At 38.3% G+C, this 20,449-nt stretch overlaps 1 protein-coding gene across 5 annotated transcripts in view; it reads right to left on the bottom strand.

Annotated features, from left to right (window-relative positions):
- LOC122828765 (aminopeptidase O (putative)) overlaps positions 1-20,449 on the bottom strand; it is a 93,651-nt gene that overhangs the window by 8,215 nt on the left and 64,987 nt on the right. For all 5 annotated transcript variants that reach the window (XM_044112617.1, XM_044112618.1, XM_044112615.1 and 2 more), the window contains 3 exons: positions 7,150-7,266; positions 2,005-2,091; positions 1,754-1,902 (listed from right to left, as the gene is read on the bottom strand). In XM_044112617.1, coding sequence (XP_043968552.1) covers positions 1,762-1,902; positions 2,005-2,091; positions 7,150-7,266 — 345 coding nt within the window. In that variant the 3' untranslated portion in view covers positions 1,754-1,761. The remainder of the gene's footprint in view (positions 1-1,753; positions 1,903-2,004; positions 2,092-7,149; positions 7,267-20,449) is intronic.

Below are 20,449 nucleotides of genomic sequence, written 5' to 3' on the forward strand. Positions count from 1 at the left end.
CTCCATTTGATTTAAGACAAAAAGTCATTTGCTGTACCTGCTTATATTTTGGTGGGATTTTTTTTATGATCATGTAATATTCATGTAAGTTTCAGACACCTTATCAGCTGCATCTGGTAAAGATGTGTAAAAAAGCCTTAAAATAAATTAGTCTTCTATAACAGCGTTATAATCATACGCTAAAACCTTTTGAGAAACCTAATGTGTAATCTGAGTGTATTTGCTCTCTGTATGACCATGAATGACAATTTAATTAGTATTTGGTCAGTTAATTTTGCTGCAACGTCTGGATCATTATTATTTTTCAAGACCCTGTGGAATCCCATTTTCATTTTACTGGCAAAGGCCACCCGATTCTTTAATTAATATTTAATTTTGTCTGGTATTTTAAACAATTCCTAATTCCAAGGACTCTAATAAGGTTCCTTATGTATTCCCTCATACATAAGGTTACGTATGAGGGAAGATAAACTTTCCCCATACATAACAGTGACTATGTAACAACTTTTGCACATATATTCTTCATAGCACACCAGACTAACCTAAAGTTTTCATTTTAGTCTTATTTGACCAATGGTTCCAGTTACAGTCCCAGTAGAGTTGAGCCTTCTGCTATGTTTGAGGACTGGAAAAGCTTTTTGCCGACATCAATAAAAACAACCAGTTTTTATAATGTTAACATATGTGTTGTACTTTTTGACCCTAATATGTCATCATTGCTGCAGTTCTCTCACTGTAAACTGTGGTGATTTTTCTTACCATGTGCCTTCTGTTCTTGGTGGCAAGACAAATATAGATATAGATCATTTAAACACCACTAATTCATTACAGTATTTATTATTCCTTCATTGTGCTAAGAACTGAGTGACAGTCTTTTTTTTTTTTTCTTTTTAACACCTTGGACATTTTTTTAAACCATCCAGCAATTTTGGAAAAATTGTAATTCACTGACCAGTATGCTTTTAACTTTTTGCTATAATTATTTAAACTGTCCAACATCCAGGTGATCTGTTTGCGCACCAGTCTCTCTTTCCCTTTTCGTTCTCTCCAAATCAAAACTTTTCATCTTTCCTTCATTTAGTGCCAGAGTAAGAAACCCCTCACTGCTCAGGATAAGCCAGGAGGCCACTAGTTGACATCTGTGATTATGCATATAAACAACACCCAGTGGAGGAATTCCAGGCTGGACTGTGTGCAAATCGCTCCAAATTGAGTCGAGACCATCCTGAGCCCTTCAGCACATGCTCACTGACCCATTTTCTCTGCTTTACTGTCTTCCAGCACAGTTTGTTTGAGGAACAAATTCCCAAATTCCTTCTCTGACAAATATGGTAATAGTGCTGCTGTGAAACCTCATGAGTCTACGAGCTCGCTTACAGGTCAGAAAGGAATGTGCAGCAAAGGTAGCCAGCAAATTCACATGTAGACTCCCTGCTTGGATCGATTGGATCCAAATAGATTCGACACAAAGCTTTCTTTATCAGGTGCCTCTACAGAGCACCAGGTCAAATAAGGCAAAGTTTCAGTAAAAGCCCTTATGAGGCAATAATTACCCTGATGTATCCAATACATGTTAATTTTCAATGAAGTCTCTGGACATTTAAGACACATGTTGGTTAAAGTTAGCAGTTTCTGCTCAAACTGTCGAAAGGTAAAGAACCAGCAGAACTAAAATCTACCGTTCAGTAGAGTGTCAGAAACCCTGTTGGAGCTCCTAAAACTGAAAATCTGCTAAACAAAAATGACACTTCACCTCCAGTGTCACAGAATCATCTCCTCCACAACTCTGCGTGCTGATTGGTCCATTTCCTCCTGGACCAATGCGAGACATCGACGAGCCAAAGCCTGCTGCTCTGGATCCTCCTGAACCATCAGCTCCCCGTAAAGATACACACCCATTGCCTGAAACACACACACACACACACATTTTGTTCTAAATCTTCTCTTTGCTTTTCTACATGACTTGAATGATTCTAGAATAGAGGGCTAATGCTAATGTTTTACCTGATCATGAAGCAGAAAGTCCTCAACATCACAGTAAGCCTGAGAGTAAGTGTGTTTAACCACCAGCTCACACCAGCGATGTCGGACCTGCAACCAAAACAGGGAGAAAAAAAACAACTGCTAGTGATAAATACTACATTTCAATTTCAGAATATTGTACATTTTCCCTTCTTTGCAACATCTCTGGACTTTAAAGAAAGGTAGTTACCAAGCTACGTGGCATAGTAGGTGATAGGTGGAGGCAGCACAAGCGATGCCATAATTCTACCAATGTAGCTGTAGGTTTAATTTAGAGTTTGTAGACATTCATTGTCACAGGATAAGTGCCGCTGCAATGTTTGACAAATGAGGTGTTAACGCATCTTGGGATAAAAACAGGCTCATTGTTGCAGCCATAGCATCCAACCAGTTTGTTAAACAACATATTTTGTCATTGCTAAGATTTATTAATTGTCCATGTTTGATTATCTAGTTTTATGTTTTGATTTCTAAGCATAATGAATTTGAAATTTCTGTATGAAATGTACAATAAATAATCTTCACTTGATTTTCTTTGACGTCTTCACTCATCAATAAATGTTGGTAATCATTCGTGCGTTATCATTGGGAAGCACAATAGTACTGAATGTTACATTTCTTTAAAAATCCATCCATCATGGAGGGTCACAGGTGGGCTGGTGCCCATCTCTAGTGGTCATTGGATCAGAGGAGGGATACAGCAGTTCATTCGTTTAAAAGTTTGAAGAGATTAGCGTAGAATTATCAGATCTAGGCTTCTATTGAAACTGAAAATAATATCCCGTGAGAAACTTCAATTAGATTTTCTGGCTGTGTATTTGTTGTTTAACTGTATGTGTGTGTGTTTGTGAAAGATGCTGCCTGGCCTTTTTCCTGGAGGATCAATAGGAGCTCTGTTGCTGCGGTTACAGGAGAGATCAGAGACGGCCTCTGTCCCTGCCTCAACCATCATCCGTCATCATCTGATGCGAGCGTGCATGCGTGTGTGTATGTACATTTATATATCTGTTGAGGAGACTGGTAGAGGACGATAAAAGATATTGAGGAGCACTAAAAATTTTGAGATGAAAAATCTTTTAAAGCATCATCAATTCTTTTAAAGCTTAGCTGTTTCCCCTTGACTGCATTTTTCGTGGGTGTTTTCAGTCTTCCTCAAAGTGTCTCCACAGACTCGGGGTAATAAACTAGTCCCTTGAAGAATTCAGTGTGGGATTTCTGGTGATTGATTTGATCTCAGCAGCTCAAGCTTTGGGAAAAGAAAAGGTACAGGAATTCATTTAGAGGTTTTAGAAACTGAGCAGAAGTGATCCCTCCAAGGCCTTTTTTCAAGCGTTCACTCTCGTAGCAGAAGTTTGAGTCTTTAAAACGCTACATACTTCTCCTTTCATCTCTGCAGTGTCAAAACTGAGACCGACCAATGCCAAAGCCAAAAAGGTTAGTGTGATCGGTTTTTAAATTGTTTTTTTTTTTAATTGTGTTGTATTTAGGAAGAACTCAAAAAGCAGATAAATTTAATAAATCAGCTCCATTTCCCTCCAGAAATATGTCTTCCTGTCTTTGCAAGAGTGTGCACAATGTGTTTACCCTCTAGTGCCAGTTCTGCCCTCCTGGCCTGTGCAGCCCCAGCAGCTGCTGACTATACTGGGTTACATTCCTGGGGAGAGCCTTGGGGCACAGCAGCTGCTTGGTGCACCTCTTCTTCTCCCATTTTTTTTTTTTTTTTTTTTAAACTATGTTTCCTCTCGCAGGGCCCCTCTTCCTGACAGCACATGCAATTACGCAGTGACATTCCTTCATTTATTACTGCACCACTGCTCTTCCCTTCACTCCTCTCTACCACCGGTGTTATCGCACACAGGAACTACAACTGTTGCTTAAATATTCAGTGTGCAAGCAGAGTTACAGATGACCTTTTGTCTTTATTTGCTACTATCTAAATGCTCCAAATTCTGCTTAATAGTGTATGAGCTTGATTTTAGAGCGGGTTGACTGATAACTGCTGGATCAGTGGGAAAGAACGTTTGCTTTGTCTTCATCATTAGTCAGGGAAGTATGTACATGTCAAATTAACTGACTTGATTCATTTGTGATGATTGATGATCGTCACCTATTGGTAGTTTACTCTCATTTTTTTACCACTTGCCATTTGTCAGCCAGCTTGGCAGTTACAATTTGAACAATATTGTCAAGGGATAAAGTGTCCCAAACTGCCTGCTAAAGGAGGGAGAGAAATTTTTCCACTAATTTAGTCACTAATTCAGTCACTAATTTAGTCACTAATTTCGTGCTATCATGCACAAAATGTAAATGGAAGATAAAGAAATCCCCAAAGTAACATGTTTTCCAACCAGCAAATATCTCAACAATCATGTTAATAGCGTTTTATGTCTGTCAGTGTTAGACAGTTGTTATCTTTGATACTTTTATCAAACGTCAAACTTGGTAATGGACTTCATTAAAACTATTTCATCATCACAACTATTCTAAAATGTAGATAATCAATGTCATTTAAGGATTTGCAGTTACTTATTTAATTACCAAATTCACATGCTGAAAGCTTGAAAGCAGCTTAAAGATTCCATTCATTATGCTATTTTTAAAAACCAGTTCAATTTTTCTATATATTTTCTGCATGGACAGATTTGCTTTTTAACGTAAGGTCAGGTACACATCTATGTTGCACAGACTATTTCTGAATCCTATCATCTGTTCCTGCCTGGGCGGTTAGCCATGTCACATCAAAATCTTCCGATGTGTACATTATGCGTTGCTTAGATTTTTGAGTGACTGTAGCTCCGATGTACAGCAGTTTAAGTGTTCAGTATAACTAGAAAAGTGCTGTATAAAGTTTAATCCACTCGGATGTGATTCTAATTCAGTTTCACAGAGTAAACACTGTGATAGAACAATATAAGGCTGGAAGATTTATTTAATGCCCACCAGTCCCATCTCTCCTCAGAGGCAACAGACTACAGCACGTGAGCAAAATCCTATAACAATGTGACAGGACAGGAAGTATTTAAAAAATTACCTAAAGGATGTTTGATGCAACCTACATAATCTTACCTTGTAGATTAGAACTCTCACAAAAGATAATAACTATTTATGGAAAAAAAGATCTGCAATAGTTGACAGCTTTTTTACTCAGCATAAACCAAATTCTTGAACTGCTCCAGTGCAGCCTATAGTCAGCAAACTTAACAGAATGAGTTGTCTGTAAATTATGTGCACCCCACCAAATGTGCACTCAACCTCTAATCAAACCAGGTGAGGAAGGGAAGTGGGTCAAAGTCGCACTCTTACATGCAAACATATGCACACAGGTCCACCAGCACAGATATTCATGGCCACTAACAGCCAACACAAAGCCGCCTGGTCGCACATACAATGACAGTCAGCTTCTCACGTTTGTTCAGATTTTTCACACCCACAAAAATGCTACAGGACAGCATTTTCTGCTCAAAAACAAGCTTTCTTATCACTTTTACTCCACAGAGTCTCGGCACTCTGCAGATACTTGTTTAGCACAAGAACATATGGTGAAACATTTAAATGAAAGATTTTATCTACCGTATCTATCTATATATCTATATGTGTGTGTGTGTGTGTGTGTGTTTGTGTTGTGAAACTATCATAAGAGGAGGTGACATGTAAGCTGTTCGATCTGAGAAAACACCATTACAAAGTGATTGTATTATTAGCTCCCTTTCATAAACATCCATTTATATCATCCAATATTCATTAATTCCAGAAAGCTCCCATCTGTGACTGAAACTGCACTCAGATCTGTTTTAATCCAAGAGTTTCATACAAATTAATTATCATTTATCAAAAGAGAATGTGGTGCAAGAGAGTGAGAAGTGGAAGAAACTAAATTTCAGACACAGAAAAATAAATAACCGCATTTATGAGGAGAGTTGAAATTGATTAATCTTTGAAGATTGTGACAAATAACCCCAGACGGCGCCACTGCCTTTAGAGAGGTGTGTGTAAGTGTGAATGTTTTTGCAAGTGTGTTATTTCCGCATCACTACTTGCATAATGGTCCTGCTTATTTTTAGCAAATAGTGAGAGCTTTTTTTCCTGGAAAGTGTGGAGGAGAATCTGCATTTTATCTGCCAGGAAGTCTCCTGATCCTGAAAGCTGGATCCGAGGCCAAACATAGAGTGGCCTTCATTTTGTTACTATGAGGTCGATAAGCAGCCACTGAGTAATTATACAATTAAAAAGGTACATTTTTATTTTTATTTATGTGATTATGTCATAGACGATACATATTTTTGTTTTAATGTTTTAATGCACCTTTTCTCATCAGGATCAGTTCAGTAACTGCTCAGGTGACTCCACAACAAAACATCTGAGTCCCATTAGACTCACTGCAGCCTCAACAACAGCTCGTATAATTAATAGGAAGCTGTAAAAAGCTAAATATGTATCAAGTTTTTTCTTTCCAAAATGAGCCATGTGTTAACGACAGAGGTTAGTGTGGACAGTTTACAGGTTTCTGCCACAGCTGTGTGTCCACACCAGTTCTCCTGTACTTTACAGCAACTCTGTAGTGCAAAATAAACTTGGTTATTGCAAATACCAATACAGTCAAAAAACACATGTGCAAATAGTGTTGTAAAAGTACAAATATATATAACCTACATCTTACTGCTGAATGTTTATAAAGGCATTCAGCATGGTTGAACTTTTCTCCATTTTGTCACATCACGACCACTCACTTCAATGACTTTATTATTAACTACACAAAGTGGACCTTAATGTAATACATGGAAAATTCAAGATATTTTTACTATTTTGTTTTTACAACTAAAAACCTTGATCATGAAACATGGCAGTGGCAGCATCATGCTGTGGAAATGCTTCTCTTCTGTATCACCTCCCAGCAGGGCATCATCCTTAAGCATACAGGCAGAGCTGCAATAGCATATTGTTTTTAACCACAGCATATATAGGTGTTAAACCTGCCTAGTCAAAGTCCAGACCTTAATTCAATGAGAAAAATTGAAAACTTCAAGGTGTATTGATATTTACACAAGATTTCTAATCCCTGTTGCCGAGTTCAGAGAACTTGGTTATGTTTGCTCTCTCGTCTGAGCTTGTGTTCACGTTGTGTCTCACCTCAGCATCTTGATTCTGCAGATTGTAGGTTTTGTGCAGAGCACGCATCGATGACACACTCAGCTCCGATTCTTCCAGTAGAAGCTCCAAAAGCATCACCAGCTGCTCCGTCGTCAGCTGAGGAGACAAATCGGTTTATAATATCAATAGAGGCTCACTCATGAAACTTACTCGGGCACACTATTAAAGATCACAAGTGTAACTTTCTTCATGCAACAAACAACACCAAACAAGCAAAATTATCCAAGCTTTCAAAATAATTTGAATACCGGATATTGCTTGCAAGCACATTTGTATTGTTTTCTGAAAGCTTAATTTTCTTCTCTGTGCTGTGACTGCCTTCATGAAAGAAAATCAGCAGAAAACTGGCACTTAATTGAGCTCCTCAAATGGAGGAAGAGATAAGACAATAATATCAGAGATGGTAAATAAATAAATATGATAATGTAAAAGAATATTGAGCTACAAAGAAATATTACAAGAGAAAATGAGACGAAGCGAAAATATTACGACTGGAGAGCAAGACAGAGAAGTGAGATGAAAGAAAGCAGGGATGCCGTCTTTGTTAGCTTTGAACCAAAAGTAGAACTCCTGTTTGGGAATAAACAGTTCTATAAAAGTCTATTTTTGTTAGCACAATTGTGCTTTTTAAGCGTTGGAATTCCATAGTGCAATAATTTATGGGTCTTAAAACAGAAATGAAAAAGAAGAGCAAATGTTTTCAAGAATTTCTGGTTTTGCCTCCTTTTATCTTGTTGTCCTGGAGTAAACAGCCTTTTTTTTTTTTTTTCAGATGACTAAAATCTTCAGAGACGAGTATTCTGGGAAACCATGTAGGCAGAGATATGAGAAAGTGGCTTCCTCCTCTGGGGACAGCTGTGCCCAGCCTTGCCTGCCTTCCCTGCTGGGTCCACCCAACACTTTCCCCCTGCTCCCAGCCTGGGACACAGTTAATGGCTGGAGGCCCCTCAGAGACCAATGTGAAAATGAGTATGAAGTTTGTGTGTGACTGAGGGGAAGCAGAGTGCGAGAGAGAAACAACACATCCTTAAGTTGGAGTGAATGAATCTGGCATTTTATGTGAAAAGGAAGGTAATACATGCCTTTAAAAATTTTACAAAGAAACGTCAGAAGAAAGATCAAGTACTTTGTAAAATAAACTTTGTAAAATGAATGTGCTTCAAATAAACCATTGTAGATGTGACAGCAGGTTTAGGGTTGTGTTGTGCTGGAAGGTGAAGCAGGTTTTCTTCCAGGGTTGCTCTGACTGATCACATGATCCGGCTGCATTCATCTTTCCATTAACTCCAACCAGATTTGCATTGCCTGTGGAAAATTTAAAACAAGACGTCTTATGCTTTTTTTTTTTTTTTGCTTATTTGTTTTGTTCTCCCAACAATGACTTTTGTCTCCCCACTCATCAATAAAGGCCAGTTTTTCAAGTGCACAGCCAGTAGTTTTTCTGTCAACACATTTTCCCACCTGAGCAGTGAGTCCTGGCAGCTACTTAAGATTAATACTGTCAGTTTTCTTTTTTTTAAGATTCCAGATCAAATAGGGCTCTGTGAGGTGCTCAAAGCTTGATGTTTTGCTTTAAAAGACAACCCTGATTTAAAGCAACCGACAACTATGCCCTCACTGTTGACCTCCAATGTTCCCCAACAAACCTCTGAAGCTTTCGCAGAACGGCTGGATTTATGCTTAGTTTGAATTGCACAAATTGTACTTTTTTTGGTAAAAAGCTTGAAAACCATCTATTTTTATCCTTCAATTTCACTATCATGTTCTCCTTTGTGTTGAACCATCACATAAAATATGAACAGACTACAGTGATGTTTGTGATTGTGACGGTAAATAATTGGAAGAATTTAAAGAGGTATGAACATTTCCGCAAAGCGCTGCACCTTCTGGAAATGAGGGAATCACATTTAGACTTGAGCTGGCAAACAGTCAAATTAAACTGTACTTGCACTGCTGCCACATACACACATATTTACAACGGTTAACATGCAATATCCCGGATTCCCTTCACCCTCTATTGACTCCTCTCTTTCCCTCTCTCCTCCCTCCATTTTGTGAAGGCTGAGTGTTTTCTGAAGTGACGTCTCCATCTTCAATGAATCTCATTGGGGCCCACCCATGATCCCTCTCAACCCCCCCACCCACCCGCCCTACTCTTTGAAAATGAGCAGTTGGCAGCAATAAAACACCGCTCTCACAGGAGCGCTCACACAAGCCCTCTGCACGCCGAGACTGTGAGGTCCTGTTTTGCCTGTATGTATTTATGTTGCTATGGCGGTAATCAATATGTCTGGAGCAGTGTCTCCAGAAACAAATTCCTGGTCAATGATGATACATTTGAAACAAGTTCACATTGTTATTATCCTGTCACACACAGCGTGCACTTCATGGCAGACAGGGATGGAAACGTCTCCCTTATCAAATGTCACCCGTTCATGACTTCTGCAGCAGTTAACAGTGGCGCCCACAAACACTATCCTGCATTTTACCAGGAACACAGGATTTAGCCAGATGTTACTGGCAAAGAAAGACCGTATTTTCTGTTACGTCAATCTTACAATTAGCGAAAATTTACAGGAAATATCGGGAGCTGCTTTTCCACCCTACAAAGTCAAATATGAGTAATTTGTTTCCCACGCTTCTACCTCAAGATGGCCAGCACTATGTTTCCTTAAAGAACCCCTCAGGAGAATAAAACACGTGCCTGAAAGCAGATTACTTATTCACACAACATTCTCTGCTACTTTTTCTACACCTGGAATTTCTTTCTGTGTCCCCCTCACAATTTGTGGTTTTCATTTTGCAACCTTAAAAAGACAAACACTCAGGACAGTGAACAAGAAAAATAATCAGAAATATTTTCACAGCGATTAAGCTTCTGTTTGTGTCATACCAAACAAGCTGGGAGAGAAACAAATCCAGAGATGATTTTTTTTTATCCTATGGATTCACTTTTCTTAAAAACTAAATAAACTCCTCTCAACCAATGGTTTTTATACTGTCTAGAAACCTACAGCACCTTCCACATTAATTCTTAAAAATGTCTTTATAAAATAAAATAAATATCACAGCTAACAATAGCTAAGTTTCACAAATGGAAAACAAATTGACAAATCAGTTTTTTTCCACTCAGTGGTGAAAATAAATACCACATGAATAAACAAAGGTTACCAGATTTTGTAATGTCTGAAAAACTTTTATTCATGTCTTTATAATGCAAGTGGCACAAAAATGGTTTTGCAGCATAAACCAGCACTAATGTGGCACAAATGTTTAACTTACTTTTTCCGAAACTGAGCAAAATATAATTTTTAGAAACAGCTGAATAGGTTTTACAGCTCCTGACAGTATTTTTTGTAAAGACAAAATGTCTCTACAAAATGCCTCACACCAAAGAGGAGAGTAATTTCTTCCTGATCACATGATTCATGCTGTAAAAAAAAAAAAAAAAAAAAAAAAAAAAAAAGAAAACTCACAGCAACAGCTATGGTTAAAGCTATGGGTTAAAGGTTGTCTGAATGTAAACATGTTAATCCCTGCAGTATATTTCCACTGTGAGGCTTTCACCTGTTTGCTTAGTCAAATCCATATAGAGAGTTTTTTTTTTTTTTTTTTGCTGGCAGGGAGTATTAGGACCAAAATCCATGCAATAAACATCCTTTTCCCAGAATTTCCATAGTTCTACATTTTCAGGCTGTTTTAAAATGCAAGAGTTGATAGTCATGGAAAATCCCGAGGCTCAGACTTGGAAATTTAAATGTTTGCTTTTTTTTCTATACTTATCCAGACCATAGAAAATACTAGAATCGAATTCCAAACTTTTCCAGACAGCATTATCTTCCATTATAACACAATCAACACGCCAGTGCTCACAATCTGCTGACAGAGGTCTGTTTCGCCATCTGTACATTGAATTGAGCTTTGTTAGGACCTTTGGGAAATATGCTGCCGAAATGTCCCCTCACACACACTGACCTCTAAACCTCTACAGAACAATGACACGTAAACACCCATGTGTGTGGATGTAGGTATAAATACAGACTGGTTAGTTGACTGACAGCTCAATGCCACACAGCAATAGTAAAGACAGGAAATGATGTCCACTTTAAGCTATGAATACAATAAAGCAGTGTTGTTTGTTCATTACCTAATAGGGACCTTTTCTGGTGTAGTCTGCAGCTAAGGAACAATAGTCAGTGCAATGTCTTAATGAGGGCAAAACCCATCCCCAGTGGAGGCATTTTTAGTGTGATAGACAATGATTGGAAACCTGAGCTAACCTGCCTTTTCACACATACAAAGAACCTCTATTTATGGTATTTCTATCAGTAAAAAAATCAGACTGAGAAGAAGACAGAATGAGAGTTGCTTCTGACCCCTTTGCACCAGCGTCTTTGGAAAATGTTGAACTTTTCCAAAGACGCTGTACTTTCTCCCCAGCAATCCATCACTTCTTCAGTATTTCTGTGGTAATGACACTTAGTGCCACTTTTTTTCTGTTTGAGGAGGGCAGAACCTTGTCCTCCATCAGGAGGCTCCAGTTTTAAAATAAATCGGACTCAAAATATTAATCTGTCACTTACAGCCCCGTTGCTAAATGAGGTCAGAACACCTGAGAAAGCCAATACAAATGTTTCCTCTTACCACTGCAGCCAGACATATGACAGACATGCTCAACCCTACAAAATTAATCTTCACTGTCATCGTCTTATGTTTTTGCTTTAACAGACCAACTACAAAACAGACAATGAGTAATGAAAAATCCAATTACTTTGCTGAAAATATATTTATAATGAGGTTCTTGACAAGACATTCACACCAGATGTCAGCAACAAACTAATCCAAACATACAAAGAAAAAAAATGCATATGTTAGTTTCAATAAATAACTTAAGTAACAGCCAATGGAGTTAATTGACAGCAGGAATAGAAAGGATTCCTGACCCTTTATCAGAGGAAATTAATATCAATTGAATTAATCCCTAAAATAGGTTTAAAATATTTTAAGTTATCAACATCTGGAATCATATTGTTGCACTCAGGGCAGAGGCTAAAGACATGTTTCTAAACGTCAAAACTACCCGGTAATTTGACATAATCTAAAAGAGCAAAAAGCGTAACTTCTCCATAAACCAGTCATGAACAGGTGTTCCTCAAAAACGATTTCTGACAGAGAAGTCAAGAGAACGGGTTCTTTCCAGGCCAAGAACCTGGAAAGAACCCGTTCTACAGGATTTCCATGCAAACAATTAATTCAGGTAATGCACTCAACCACAATGGCCTCTATGCACTCTCTCTACGTTCTCCATAGCAGAAGAAAACGTACACTGACGCTCATTTAAGATTTGCTGCTGAACATAAGAACAAACAAAGTAAATTCCAAATTGAGCCCTTTGGGTACAGTTGCACACACCATGTTTGGAGGAGAAATGGTACTATATAATGCGTAAATACACCATTCTAACAAGCGTGGTTTGGAGGTGAAAACATTGTGAGGGATTTGTTTTAAGCATATGGTATTAAGACACTTCATTTAACTGAAATAAAGATGAATGAAAAATGTACCATAACATTCTTGATAGAAATATGCAAATGAAACCATGGAGGATCCTTCACCTTGACAATAATACAAATGTAGCATCATTAAAAGTCTTAGTTTCAAAGAGAGAAGATATGGCTGCTATTACGCTCCAGTCAATCAACTAACTGCAAACATTATGAACAGAACTGAAGATTAGAGTGCATGAAAGATGTTCCCAGTCTTCAGTTGTATCTTGAAGTAATTATTACCAACAAAGTAATAAATAAAGTTCAGTAGTTACTTGAGAGAGTCTGATTTATTATTAACTAATTTGTATGTGTGGATTTACTCGAGTTGTTATGAACATTTGGTGTTAATTTTGTGTCAATAAAAAACTGTATTCACTGAGAAACAGTTGAAATGTTAATCATTTGTTTTTCCTGCTGTTGTGATTACAGAATCTAAGCTGCTTTTGTTCTCACTTTTCTGGCTACAGGAAAAACTATTATAGCACATTCTATTTTATAGCTGAAGATGTAACATTTATTTTGATAGTTTAGGACTAATACAAAGGATGGAATCAAAAGAATTGATGGCTAGAAACAAAGACAGGAAATCCCTACTAAAAGTCAACCAGAAAACCAATTCACTGTGAAAAAATGACTCTTTTTTTCCTTCAGAGAATAAAGGAGGCCATAAAATCCATAAAGTCCCAGGAGTTTGGATTTGTGACTTGTGACGTTATACAGTGAGTAAAATTTGACTAGAAATGACTTGGCTTTAAAGGAAGACAGATGTTTTGGTAATACTTCCCCCTACCTCTGTACCTACAGGGGGTGGGAGGTCTTTCTTATTGAGCCATGCATCAATATGGGGGGTTGGAGACACTGACCGAGTGTGACATTATAAAAGCAAACTGTAATGTCTGAGCGGCCGCTGAATCGTTCGTGCATGTGTGCGTCTGTGTGTGGTGCCATTCAGTCACTCAGCTGCCTTTTATTTCTTTCTGACCGCAGGCTCGTAAAAACACATTCTGGCACCGGCAGCCAAAGGACTCGGCCCGCCCCTCAGGTACTAAGGTTTCATTCTCTCTTTCAGTCAGATCCTTTCTTTTCTTTCTTCTTTTTGCCTCTGTCTCCAACGCCGTCTGCTGTCTGTCTCTGTTCCAGATCTTTTCATTACACGTTTTCAATGGGGCAAACTCTTGTGTTTGGCTTGGCCAATTAAACGCTCCTCTGTTGCCCTTTTTAAATATATTTGTCCGCCTTAATTCTGCACATGGGGCCCAGATCACTCGTCAGGTGGAACTGTAGAGGCAGTATTAGGTCCTGAGGAGGGACACGTATGTAAACAGATGCGACACCTTTATAAATATCCACTTTAAATTGGCTCACACAGGTGCTGAAAAACTGCAAACTGAAAACTTGCAACAAAATTATTCATACAAAATTGCTCTTAAATGTTTTTTTTTTTATTATTTTTTTTAACTTGTTTTAATTATACAGTGTCTGGCAAAGATTTACTCAAGCCTTTTTATGTATCACAAACTTTAATGTTTTATATCAAGATTTTAAATGACAGACCAATACAATGTAATCCATAATTGTAAAATCAGTGGATATCAATAAAATATCTCAGAAGGTTTTAAAAAACTAAATCTATACTGTGGGGTGCCCTTTAATCTGAAGCCCAAGAAACACACCGCACAGATCAGGAATATCGCCTTGAACTCACCATCTCTACTCAGCATGACGCTGTGGGGAAGCTTTCTTAAATGATTACAGAGGCGATGGCAAAAATGTCATTTGTTAAAGAAAAAAAAAAACAGATATTATTTTTTTCTACTCCAAATGATGAACTACCTTTGTTGGTCTAAAAAGCCCAGTGAAATATATAGAAGTTTGTGTTTATAAGAGAAAAAGTTCAAGGATTATTACAAGGAGAATTGTATGTCATGGGGTCATTTCTAGAAACATCCAAAAGAGATTTTAATTCAGACATACAGCTGTGATAGGAGGACGCTGTAACCATGGTAAGTAACTATAGAGGAGAAAGCCCTCCTCAAACCACAATGATACAGCAATCTTTGTGATCCACACAGTCTGAAGGGACATAAAACACGTTGCTCATATAGGATTTGTAAACCAATTTTGTGTAATGGTCAGAATGCAAACAGGCCTACAGGAGATACTGAAAGGTTATCCATGAGTCACATGTTGCCCTTTCAACGTGTGCAACAGAGCTGCATGTTGTTCCATCATTTTTATTAAATGACACGTTCTGCTGTTGCAGCGCAAATGACCTCGACAACGACCGTTGGCTTCGACTGTCTATCTTTAATTTGATCATTAATAGCCCTCGTTCGGTTTGACGACAGCTCCAATCAACGACCGCAGCAGCCGCAGATAGCAGCATAGGCCAAAAGATTGTGTGTTTATGAATCTTAACTGCTGCAATCAGTCTGGAGCCTAATCAAAACGCACAAAACAGTAGAACCAAAACTGAGAAACAAAGGGAGAAAAGACAACAAGCTTCAGAAGTTGTGACCTTGTAATCATCGCTTTTGGGATCAATTGTCTCAATGTTTTTCTCCAAACAAACACAAGCTAACAATAAGCCGGCTGTCAGGACTGATCTCCAGTTTTGAAAATGATGGGAACAAATATGTAGGGCATGAATGATACACGGCTAATTGTTAGAGGCCTCTGGGGAAACGAGGACTGTTCTGTGAGCTGGGTAAATTTTACACTTCAGCATGTGCTTCCCTTCCCAAATACCAAATTTCTGACTAACCTGTGTCCATCTGGTAGTCACCTGAACAATGTTTAGCTGCAAGTTTAGAAAAAAGAAACAGTAAATCAGATGCTAAGAAATAGGAATAAACAACACCGTTGTGGGATTCATCACCACATAATGGAAAGATGGTGCTGGCAGTCCTATGCTGTGTGGACGTTTTTCTTCAGCAGGGACACAGAAACTGATCAAAAGTGGTCAGAAGATAGATGGTGCTAAAAACAACACAAAAACCTAGAACAAAACCTCCAAAAGATAGCAAAGGATTCAATAAAGGGATGGATGTTTACATCCCAGCAGGGACAATGCTAAACATTTAGCCAGAGTTGTGTTGGTATTATGGTATTATGAGCTAAATTGGCACAAGGTCGAGACATAGCAAGTGAAACACAGGTGCAAAAATAAAACACAGCCCAGCTTTAGAGTAAGCGCAACACTATCAATGTGAGGGAGATTTCAGTGATTTTTTGTTTTTTGCACCCGAAGAAGGAGGGGTGTTTGCTATATAAAATTCTATCTTCCTGTATTTTGGAACTGATCCGAGGGGAATTAACGTGTTTTCTCTCCTACTCATCACCGTTCTGACTCATAGCCACTCCACACACACGCGTCCCTGAAACAGAGGAAGTTTAATTAATCTATGGCACTTTGTGCTTTGACGCACGCTGCAAATCTGAGCGTCTCCAGTAGATGCCTGCTTCTTAACTTTCCTCCTCTTCCTCCTCCCACGATCCAGTGTGTGCCTTCCCCAGCGGAGGCACACACAATTTCTCAAATGAAAAGGGCACGGGCCTCAAATTAATCTTTCTAGCTTTTTCACCAAGTTCCCTAAGAGGTTAGTTGAAGTCACTATTTGAGCTTCTGCTAATATAAAAAAGGACGTTCTTCCCACTGTTTTCACCTAAAGGGTAAATTGAGTTTCATTTATACAATATCGTTTAATTTCCCATTTGTAGTAGTTGGGTGGTATTTTGAAAATGTAATATGCACAGCGTTGTTGTTATTGTTATTATTTATTTTAACCATCAGGATCCGCCACAGAGGACTGAACGCAGGTTTCTGTGGTGGCCTTTTTACCCTCGTGTACCACCACCACTCATAAGCCTTTGAAAGAGACGGGCCTTTGAAACTAAACTGGAACAAAGAGACTTCTGTTTGTGAGCGAGAGAGAAAAATCTGTAGCATTTGTAATCCTGTGACACATCCAAACAGCTGGGCGTCAGTTTAAACAAAAGCCGAGGTGAGTGGACAGGATGGTGGAGAACAGGCTTGTTTTGTATGGCTGCACAAAGACGATGTCAGAGAAACAAACAGATCAGTGAATAAGTAAAAACCCAATTGTGTATGAGAGCTGAAATACTGTTATGTAGGTATTAATAACTATTATAACAACACATTGTGGTGTCGCAGACTTTTGTGTGTTAGAGTGAGATGTTGCTCTAAAGAAAATCCTTGGTAGCACACTAATGTAGCAGGACCTCAGCATAAACTGGAAATTAAAATTAGTTATGTTCTTCAAATTTTTTAAAAAAATATACAAAACAAGGCTCATGTGTTTCTCCATATGCTCCACAAAGTTAATTTTTTTACACACCCACAATATGGTTTCAACAAACTTAATATTTCTATTATAATCTTGACTTCAGGGACCAATGAAAATGTTTATAATTACCTTTATAAAATTTTTTTGTGTGTGTTTAGTCTGTTGTCTGGTAAATCATAAATTATTCATGCAGTATTTAAACATGGGCCTTTTTGGGGCGTGCTGTGGTGGCATAGGGGATAGCGCGACCCACATTTGGAGGCCTTCAGTCCTCGACGTGGCGGTCGCAGGTTTGATTCCTGGACCTGGCCGACGTTTGCCACATGTCTTCCCCCTTCCTGTCAGTCTACTTTCAAATAAGGGACACTAGAGCCCACTAAAGACCCCCTGTAGGAGAAAAAAAAAACAGGTGCCTTTTTTCTGTCTAAAGTACACCAGGGTTTCACAAATGCACTGGTCAACAATATCTAAAATTCAGGGTCCAGGAGGAAAACCCAGACATGCCCAACGACACTTTCTGGCTAATGCTTGGAGATCCCAAAGCATTTCTAGACCAAAAATCTTTTTTAATTTCTTAAGCAAGTTCTGGGTCTTCCCCAGGGCCTAATGTTATTGGATGTGTCTGAAAAACCTGATGCATGTTGGTGCCCAAACCACCATGGCTTAATCCTTTCAGCGCACAGCAGTGAGACTCTTCCCTGATCTCTCTCTGGATGATTGAGTTCTTTAAGTCTGAGTCTAGGCGCCTCATAGAGGAAGCTTTTTCAGCTACTTACAACTTTATACAGCTGATGACCATAGTGGACGGACAGAAAGTAGATGGGATTGATAAATCAAAAGCTTTGCTTTTTGGCTTAGCTCTTCCTTCTTCATAACAGGGCAAATGCCCTATTTAATTAAGATGTTTAAATAATGAGGTGAAATTAAAGAATTTAAGAGAATCCACATTCTTAACATAAATATACATTTCAGACTTACTTTTAATTTGATTTCATACCGCCCACTCCCAGCAGACATTAGGTCTTTAAAGAGAAGAATGAAAAGTGGCGTTGGCTGAAAATAGGCCAGGCTCCATTTCCCAATGTCATTTGCTCTGTCAGGATTCTGGATAGGTGAGAGCAGCCAGGGGTTGTGCTTAAATTTTCTCTCTTAGGGAAAGTATCAAATGAAAGAAATAATAAAAAAATAAAAAAAAAAAAACTGACTCAGCCTCATTCTAGTTTCTTTTAAGGACATCAGCGTAACAAGCAAAAGACATTCGATCCTAATAATTACCAGACTTTAAAGGGCTTGCACAGAGGTACGTACAAAATAAAGGCTCAGAGAACTTTTGTTGGATTCGTGGCATTTCGCAGCAGATCGTCTTACAAATGTCAGCGTGCACACTGAATACAAAAAGCATGCAAGAAACATCAACGTGTGAACATACACACACAGGCAGCAAGGATTTGTCTATTCAAGGCACGTTAAATTAGACGATAACAGTAATGGGGGTAAAAACACAAACATGCACTGACAATGACCTCCAGCACAAAGTGATAGCATCTACTGTTGTTGAAAGATACACTGAGATACAGAGATTGAGAGACTTAGAGGAAAAAAAAAACAAAACAGAAAACAAGATGGGATGACAGAGTCGGATCCTAAGTGGGAGTGACGGCAAGGAGAGGAGACAGCAGGGTAAGGCTAGCAGAACCGTCAGAGAAAGGTTGTGTTCAGGAGGAGACCGGATTCCCCTGCAGCTCCATGGCTTTTCCGCCTGCGTGTGAGCTGTTTGACTCCCGTGTGTATTGTCTTTTACGTGAACTCCAGATTGGCCTGGTTCAAGCATTCTGAGCTGACAGAGGTATTCAGGGTGGACTAGATATCTGCTGCGAAGGCTGACAGATGCATGCACTTGTGCAGTCATGCACAGTCACATTGAGCCACACGCAGAAACGATAGGAGACAATAATAATGAAAGTGCTGGAAGGTTAGAGAATGGCAGAAAACAACAGAAAGAAAGAGATGATGAGTGTCAGGACAGACTAATGGAAACATGGATACATATTCAAAGTCTATACAAAGCCTTCTAAAAGTCATCAAACCCCTTAAACTTTTCAACATTTTGTCACAGATCAGTCATAAATCTGGATTGTTGCACTGGATTAAATATAAACAATCAACAAAAAGTAGTGTATATTTGGGAAGAGAACAATACAGCATTCATGGTTTTCAGAATTTCTTTTCACAAATAAAAGTCTCTAAAGTACAGTATCCCAAATTTACCCATCTAATCCGAGGATCTCTGTAGCACCTCCAAAGTTACCATGACCCCTTTGGTCTAAAAATCTAATTAACGTCAGTTTAGTTAGGCAGGCAAGACTTGGTGGGTACACAGTTTGGTCATACTTACCAAACCCTGCTTTAAATTTCACTTAAAGTTTATTCTTGACCTGTCTGCTGCATTCATTGGTCTACCAGATGCTGTCTCTATTTTAGAATATTAGTGATAGTCCAGTATCATCCAATTGCTCTATGAGGTTTCATCAAGCAACTGGATTTATAACTATATTAAAATTATATGGAAGAAGACTCTCTATATAAATCTGAAGGAACTGAATATAAATGCGGATCTTTGAGTTAAAATATGTTGAGGTTTGGGGTTGTAGAGTGACGACATGTTAAAAATATTCATTGGGTATTATTTTTGCAAGGTACTTTACATGCCTTCATGTCATCAAAAAATTTGGAGGAAATGTTGCCTGGAGCTTTGCTGACGGCCTTTTATTTTTTTCTTATTTTAAAGTGGATCTCACAAGAGCTTAATAAAGATAAAGGTTGTAAATCTATAGTGTGCTTGTCCCCTCGGGTGGTGTTAATAGCACTGCCTCTCTGTTATTATTAGACAAGTTCATCACAGAAATAATTTTTGCTTAAGTGTTGTATGACCTCTGTTTTATGGGAGTCTTTCCCCTTTGAGCAGGACATATTTCAAATACCACTGCTGAAATTGTCCACGACACTTTCTGCATCTGAACCCCTCACAAAACACTTCTAAGAGAAACAATTCCACTCTATCCAATTCACAAATGTAAAAATCGATTTTTAGAGTAGGATTTTTGACATATGAAGTGAATGCAAAACAATGTTTTCCATCTGAATGTTTATTATGGCCAAATTTAAAAAGCTGGTTAAATAATAATCACCAACAAGCAGTAATCATTCATGTAGTGACTGTTTTTTCCTTTTTTAATGTAATTATAAATCATCTCACCACACCCTTTACAGAATTAAGTCAACAGTTATGCATATGTTCATAAAACAATGATTTAATATTTAACATTTATTATCTAATCATAGAATTTCCTCAATCTTTTTATTTCTCAGGTAATAATAGATTAAATTTCCTCATTCTTACTTGTCACTCAAAGATTTTCTGCT

This window comes from Gambusia affinis, linkage group LG03 (genome assembly GCF_019740435.1).
Source record: "Gambusia affinis linkage group LG03, SWU_Gaff_1.0, whole genome shotgun sequence".
In the NCBI taxonomy this organism is placed as follows: Eukaryota; Metazoa; Chordata; class Actinopteri; order Cyprinodontiformes; family Poeciliidae; genus Gambusia; species Gambusia affinis.